Source organism: Cornus florida, unplaced genomic scaffold (genome assembly GCF_030987335.1).
Source record: "Cornus florida cultivar Cherokee Brave unplaced genomic scaffold, ASM3098733v1 CherokeeBrave_3.0.0_Hap2_Chr06, whole genome shotgun sequence".
In the NCBI taxonomy this organism is placed as follows: Eukaryota; Viridiplantae; Streptophyta; class Magnoliopsida; order Cornales; family Cornaceae; genus Cornus; species Cornus florida.
In genome coordinates this window covers 92,981,826-92,990,092 of record NW_026775576.1, presented here as the reverse complement: position 1 = coordinate 92,990,092, position 8,267 = coordinate 92,981,826, and the positions used below count along the sequence as shown (strand labels likewise).

Below are 8,267 nucleotides of genomic sequence, written 5' to 3'. Positions count from 1 at the left end.
AAATAACAGATAACTTTGAATTCACAATGTTAAAAAGAAAACTGCAAAGAAATATTTTTTGTACCTTAAAAACTTCGAACTTGCATGACCAACCTGTTACACCATTCCTTTTCATACATGTCTTTGGTAAAGCTTTCTCAACCTTGCAAATTGCAAGCTAGTGGGTGATTGTGACCTAGCTTGGGGTTGATATTGACCCCAACTTATCCACTATGAATTAGAGGACATGGGTCTGAGAATTCAAACCACCCTCCCTGAACTCTTCCACAAAATTTAAGTGTCCTAATCAATCAATCCCAAATTAAAGAAGAGTACTGATATAAGTCCAATCAGCTATTTGTAAAACCTATTTAGTTAACTAAAACCCCTGTTTGAAGACTTGGGCAGCAACATTATCACATTCATAGCCAGATCAATATTCAAATAACCAACAAAAACACTGGAAAAAACAATAATTTTTCTAAAAAATCTAATATTTTAGAAAGAAAAAAAAAATTAACATGATATCAGAATTAAATGTTTCTTGTTCAAACCTCATCATTATTGTGATAACTAAAGTTGAAAAATTCGTTACATCCTGTCAGTGGTGGAGTCAGAAGGAGCAAGCAATTGAGCTGAGAAAGTTAGCAACAATAAATCTAAGAAGGAGCAAGCAATCAGAATGAGATTAATAAAAAAAATTAAAATAGAAGCATAGAAGGAAATTAGTTTTGAACAACATAATTATATGGCCATTTATCTCCAATTAAACAAAGCATTGAAGGAAATTAGTTTCAGCACAGAATGAGATTAATTAAAAAAAAAAAGTATTAACAAAGGACAATTCATTGAAAGTCATCAAAAGATTAGGTGCTGTCTTATGCTTGATGTGAAATCTTTGGACTACAAAAATTAGAAGTTTTTTTTAAGGTGTGAAACTTTCAATCTAGTGGTTTTAATTTTTGAGTCCTTTATTTCTTTGGATGAAGAAGGCACCAGAACCATTTCTTTTTCCCTTTTCCTTAGTTTATAGGTGATATGTTTTAGCATGCAGCACTGAAATCTATTAGCTTCCAATGTCATAACATAAAGTCCGCTAAATAATCATTTAGACACAGCACAGTACTTAGTTTTTAATGGTTTTGTACTCCATCAGGCAGGACTATTAATGCTTGTAAGAGAGTATCCTCGTCATATCCTATTTCAATAAATAATTGCTTTTAGGAAGGGAGGGGAGGGCACTTTGCTATTTAATCTATTTAATATTAACTAATTCACAAATCGATAGGCAAAATTACTCATTAGAAAAATCAGGATTATTAACATTCCTTCTAAATGAACATAATTATGAATTAACGCTACCCTGCTCCATAGTGCCAAATTAATGAGGGTCATCAATTATTGAGTTTTGTTAATGTTTTGCGGATTTAGACAGACGATTCCAAAACTGCACATTTCCTCATATGTATAACACCTTACATTGGCTAAAATCTTTCAACATGTGAAGACTAGTAAGGTACACATTCATTAAATAGAACATCAAAATCGACTTCTTCTTCTTCTTTATAGTGTGCGGTACCCAACAGAACAAGCAAGAAACCTTAGCAAACTCGATGTACAGATTCAATAACTCTAGCGCATATGTGAGAAGCTAATTTTAGCAAATATTGTAGATTTGCAACCGCAAAAAAAAAAAAAAAAAAAAAAAAACCTCAGATATTCAAAGAAAGTTCAAACCTGTCGAGATCGTCGAAGATAACAGCAAAGGAAAGCATATTGTTGAAGGTATCGGCCGAAAATAGCAATGAAACCTTGGATTTATAAGTCCTTCAGTTGTCTGCCAAGAATCGCCAAAGCAAACGCAGTAAACGCGAACCCTAGGATTTTCCTTTTATGCGTCCTTCTTTTGCTTCTTCCGCTACAGTAAAATGAGCCCTATTTGCTTCTTCCGCTAAAGTGGTTTTTACCCTAAACAGGCCCGAAACAACACAAAACACCAAAATGATGTTTCATATTTTGGGCCCAAATTTGGAAGTGTTTTGCAGCTGTTTCAAACACAACAAGCCCAGCCAAACATGTTTTGGGCTACTGTAGCAGGCCTAAAACAAAACAAAACACTTGCCAAACAGGGCCTTAGGTTTGTCTAGTCCAGTCACTAGATATCCCTTTTGTGTTATTTTTATTTGAGAACTTCTATGTATTATTATAATGTTTCTACAATAATATTAATTTTTAAGTTTCAATTAATAATTTGCATCTTGTTCTTATCCACATAAAAGAAAAAATGTTGATTGTTTCATTATTTACATTCATTAAATTCCTAATACAATTACAAAATTACTCATCTAATCCCCTCCCCCGCAATAAATAATTTTGGACGGGTTGAGATAAGGTGCCTAAACCCGCTTCATTGCCATCCCTGTATATATGTATAATTTTGTGAGCATAACATCACAAGGTTAGAATGGTCTTCTTTCGTATATATATCCTTGCTGGTTTTCTTGAATTATGCTGCAATTTTTGAGTTTGCATCAAGGAAAGAAGTTTTAATGCACGTTGTTCTGAAAGTACACAACTACATACTTATTTTGTAACATTAGTCAGTCCAAAATTCAAACACTTCCCAACCTCACATTTCAAAATCCTTTTTTTAAGAATGTGATAGAATCAAAGCTTTCCATGTCTCTCCCCTATAAATTCAAACCGTACACCTACTACTACCTTAACATCGGTCAACAACAGTTCTAATTTTTAATCACTAAGCATGTCAAAAGTTAGAGCTGTCTTCTTTCTCATAGTGGTGGTTACAGGCTTTGGCTCGCTCTTGCTCGGTCATGTGACAGGTGCAACAGAAATTAGTTATGGTGCCTTGAGTCGTAACCAGCCTTCTCCACGCAACAAACAACCACAATCAACAACAAATTCCTACACTAGAGGCTGTGAGAATGTTGAACGTTGTCAAGGTTGACCTCATCTTCTCCACCCAAAATCTGAACAAAAATCCTATAAATCCATACAACTTCAATTGTTCAGGATCGACCAATTAGAAACATGAGTAATGTTACAAGCAACTATTGTGTTTTTGTAATTATACTATAATTATTAATGTCCAACCAGTACTACAGGACCTTGCCATAATCTCTATTTTCATTTGGTGTTTATCATTCCAATGGAGGATACTGTATAAACTAACGAGACAAACTTTTCTGTGTAGACTCCAATTAATAATGTCAACATGGATTCTTGTCATAATTAAATAGGATCTCCGTTCATATGGTGTGTAGTGGGGCCATGCCCCCACACATAAACCAAAGTTTGAAGGATGTGCAGAAGCTCAAATCATCTAGAAAAAGTGTAACGTTCTGGATGTTTTGGGATCCATTAAAAACTTTAATCACTTTTTTATTCTATTTTAATTTTAATATCAACTATAACAGACAGGTGACTAACCTAAGAAATTAGAAGTAACGGGAAGTGGAATATTTTTAAGAGAGAAAGGATGGCACGGTTCTCTGAATTGCATCAATCTTCTTTCAATTTGTATCCTCCCCCTCAGAAGCTTGAACCGTCGGTGAAGTCGTCTTCTTAATTGCTTCAAAGGGGTTATTATTCAGTAATTTTTGAGGGTGACTGCAAATCAGTCATGGCCCTATCTCCATCCGAGGAAGCCATTTCTGTTATATTATGGAGGACACACTCCACTCTCTTGACCTTGATCCCAGCTTTTCTGTTCATTAATGGATCCCTCGTGCATGAATGCAACAAAATTGTTCATGAACTGAGCAGAGCGCCTCTCCAAGCCCGCGTCCGGAGCCTTTCTTGTTGATGGATGCTCTGTTTCCTAGTTTTCCTTTTGAAATAATAATAATAATAAATCCTCCTAAATAAAACCTGAGATTTCTATTATTTTTCTAAATTAATCAATGGTTTGGGATGACGTGGGTATTCCAACCTCACCTCTTTTTTGTGTGTTGGAATGAATGGTTTAACTGTCCTTTCACAAATCATGCCCTAATTTAGGAAGAAACTCTATAAATTCAATGGAGCACATATGGCATTGCAGGCACAACAATTAACAACAACATCATCATAAGATATAATTTGAATGACAAGAATGTCCAAAGTAGGCACAGGTGTTTTCTTCCTCGTAGTGATGGTGATTGGCACAACCTTGCTCTTGCTGACTCATGTGACAGATGCAACGGAAATTGGTTATGGTGCAATGAGCCGTAATCAGCCTTCTTCACGCAACAAACAACCACAACCAGCTAATTCGTACACCAGAGGCTGTGAGACAGCTGAAGATTGTCGAAACGGATTACCTCCACCCTAGATATAATAAATCTTCCCCCTGGTTACAAATTTACAATGACCCTTTTTTTTTTGTATATATATATATATATATATATATATATTAGTCTCAACTCCACCATTTACTTTGTCAAACCTAGAAATATCAATCTCTATATGTATGTGTATCCACCCTCTCATAATTCTGTAAATATATTTGTTCTTTAGTTCTTGATTTCATAAATATTATTGAGAGAATAGTATCATTCTTGTTTTTTTTTTTCCTTTCGTTCATGTGATGTAGGAATTTTATCTAATTCTCCCTTTTTTTTATACATATTTTGTATATCATAGGTAGATTATACTAATATGTTTTATTTGTTTGTCATGTAAATTATAAAGCTCTGGTAGGTGAATTGTTGACTATTATTATTCAGGGGATAAAATATTCTTGAGTATTGATGGAAAAGCAGAAGCTAAGTTGAGAATTATGTTAAGAAATTGGCAATCACAAGTTGGATGATGGAAAACTGAAATATTATTAATGTTGGCGTAAATTTGCTATGGTGTACATTTATATGTACTAGTAAAGAAATTTCAAAAACAAATGAATCCTGAAAATAACCCTATTTGGCACTCTCCCAGAAAAAAATAAAATTAATAAGAACCTAATCGCTAAAACAACATAAAAAAATAAATTAATAATAAAGAAATCTAAGTTTCATTCGATCAAAATTTTGGTCCTCTTTTTGATAGAGTTTTTGTTGCTTGATTCTTTGCATTGTAAAAAATTATTTTATGAGGTTGAATATGCCCTTGGAAACAGATTTCTGGCAGTCCTAGCTGTGCTGCTGATTCACACAAATTATAGAGCAATAGTAAATCCAACAACTATAAAACTACATGAAGTCCTCCCGTGAGGATGTACATTATCCCGATGTGAATTAATAATGATAAATGAACATGTACATCATCACGATGTTAGAGCATTTTTAGCACTCTGTTAAAAAAAAAATTTTGTAAAATTTACATTGCCATATATGATATTGTAAATTTTTTTCATCTCAAACCCTCTGTTAAGATATACTGCCACATCACCAATGTGTAAAAAAAGAATTTGTAACTAGCGGCAATGTAAGAATTGTTCAACCATTTTTTATTTATTTATTTATATTTTTAATAAATATAATTTGATTTATCACTTTCGTTTGATTTTTATTTTCTACAATCATACTATAGATTTTAAGGTTTTTTTTAGATTTTTTATCATTTTACATTTTATTCTAATAAGATAAATATGTACTAGCCAAATATTAGATATATATATTTTAATCACGTAGTTTCTACATACTTGAATCTTATTTTTATCATTTGCTATAAGTTTCCGGTGGCGATGGCGGGATGGGAAAGTGAAATATAGGGGGAAATTATTTTTTTTTTCTAATTGAGGAGGATTGGGACGTGAAGTTTAATCGCCAAAAAGTAGTTTGTAAAAGTTATATAGAGTATTGGCTATGACACGTGGTTGGTTGTTATTGGGGGATACTTTTTTACATAAAGGGTATAAAATAACCGTTAAAGTTAAAAATAGTTAGTACAAAATTTTTGTATAAATCTACTCTGACACATCAGATTTACACAAAAAAATTTAGCATACCGTTGGAGATGCTGTTAGTGTGTTAGCAGGATGGGATTAGGTTCAAACTTGAGCATCCTCCATAATTGTCAAACTTACAAAATCAGATATTAATCAAATTATGATTTGGTTAGGGTAATGAAAATAAGACAAATGTTCAATATAATTCACAAATTTTATAATGTTAAATATGTCCAGAAATAAATTTCTGTTGTCCCTCCAAACATTCTTTAGACTATATAATTCCTCAATTTTGCTGATCTCTTGCACGAAATTGAAGTATGTTACAACTTGTGACTTACAAGGCCTACACTATGTTTCTGTAGACCCAATTTTAACAATAAATCCACCACTTTCTGAAACATATAACCCATGCATTTACATGAATTGCTAAACTTGAGCAAGTAATTTATTTTTTTGATGACTTGATAGTTCAGGAAATATTTTAGCCACAAATACATTTTACCTGAAAAAACTGAAGCCACTTTTAAACTGCTTACAAATTAAGCAATATATAATATTTTTGTGGGTCTTTCGGAATCATCTTATTTGAACATTTTAATCTTCAATCAGATGTAGCGATTAACTATAGATAATTAATTTATTTAATTTATGTTGGATGTGAACAATTTAAGAAGCTAAAATTAATTAAGAATTTGGGTTTTTGTAAATATGTTTGTTTTAATTTTTGATTCAATTAATGAGATTGAAGAATTAAAGATGTATTTTCAAACAACTAGCCGCATATATATTAAGTTACTATTATAATTTACCAATTAGAAAGAAAAAAAAAAAACGCAAATATTACAATTGCTTGGGATTCAAGAAAAATACTAAATAGGAAACTAGGGCAATCTCCTTGTGACACGGAAATTGTAGATGTTGCATAAGACAGAGACCTTATTGGAGGCGGAGGCAAAAACTAAGGCAACAAAATAGGAAAGTAACTAGTCAATCTGAGAAGAAATTATTATTGCCAACATAACAAATTAGTACAATACTTCATCGCGAAATTAAGAAAAATACGTAGTAGATCAAGAACAGACTACAGAGAGATGGAAAGCCAGATATTGTGGAAGCGAGGAAGAAGATTGGGAATGGGCAGCTTTGGTGTCGTTTCATTAGCAGAGGCATATAAAGAAGGTAGTTGCAATCCTCCATTGTTGATAGCTGTGAAAACTACACAAGTGTCTCTCTCCGATTCACTTCGCAAAGAAAGAGAACTTCTTCGGAAACTTGAAGGTTGTCCCTACGTTGTTCGCTATTTCGGGGACGAAGTTTCAACAGAGAATTGTGTTGAACTCTACAATATAATGTTGGAGTATGCATCGGGAGGAAGTTTGGCCGATTGTATCAAGAGCTACGGTAAAGGATTACCCGAGTATGAAGTTAGACGATACACACAGAATGTGCTTATGGGTCTCAGTTATATTCACGAGCAAGGTTACGTTCACTGCGACATAAAGCCCCATAATATCCTACTTGTCAGTGAGGAAGAAGAAACTGCAAAGATTGCAGATTTTGGACTTGCGATGAAGATTGAAGAGAAAAAAAGCCCCACGTTGAGAGGCACACCTATGTATTTGGCACCGGAGTCGGTTCGTCATCAAGAGTACCTACCTCCTTCGGATATTTGGGCACTTGGGTGCACTGTGTTAGAGCTGATTACGGGGGCATCGCCATGGCATTGCGAACCACATGCCGAGACTTGTGCTCTTTTGTATCGTATTGGTTTGGGAAAAACACTGCCAGAGATTCCAAGTTGGGTGTGTGCAGAGGCAAAAGATTTCTTGTTGAAGTGTTTGGTCCATGATCCGAAGTCGCGATGGTCTGCAGACATGCTCTTAGGCCATCCATTTGTTTTAGCTACGGACAGTACTACAAAGGGTGTTAAGGAATTAAGAAGTTGCATTCTTCCAAGTGAAACAAGAAACACAGCATGTGATGATCATCACTTCAGAGTTCATCACTTGATCTTCTAATACAACATGCTATCAGCATTATTGGGTAGGGAAGAGAATTGCACAAGTGTATTATTCCTTGGAATTGTTGTGATAGGGTGGTCCCTCTTGCTCTATTTAGGCAAGAGAGCTAAATTCTGTTCTTTTTGTAAATGATTCTGTGCCCTTTTTGCTCTATTACCCCTAAATTCTGTTCTTTTTTGTATAAAAGATTCTGTGCCCTTTTTGCATCCCTGTTCTTTTTGCATCCTTTGATGCATCCAGCACTTTTTTGTGTGCTCTTTGCGGGTAATACTCAAATCTTAACTATTTTTGGTCCTTCACATAAACTGAAGAGTGAAGGATTGATGTTTACGGAGTGCATAACCTTTCTTTTTGGGACTCTTAGATTCTTTCTTGGC

At 34.0% G+C, this 8,267-nt stretch overlaps 1 protein-coding gene across 1 annotated transcript; it reads left to right on the top strand.

The window, feature by feature from the left end:
- The first annotated feature begins 6,960 nt into the window (after positions 1 to 6,960).
- Positions 6,961 to 7,887, top strand: LOC132314604 (mitogen-activated protein kinase kinase kinase 20-like). Its single transcript, XM_059813444.1, has one exon. It carries the CDS (start codon positions 6,961 to 6,963, stop codon positions 7,885 to 7,887), a length of 927 nt encoding a protein of 308 aa, XP_059669427.1.
- The last annotated feature ends 380 nt before the right edge of the window (positions 7,888 to 8,267 follow it).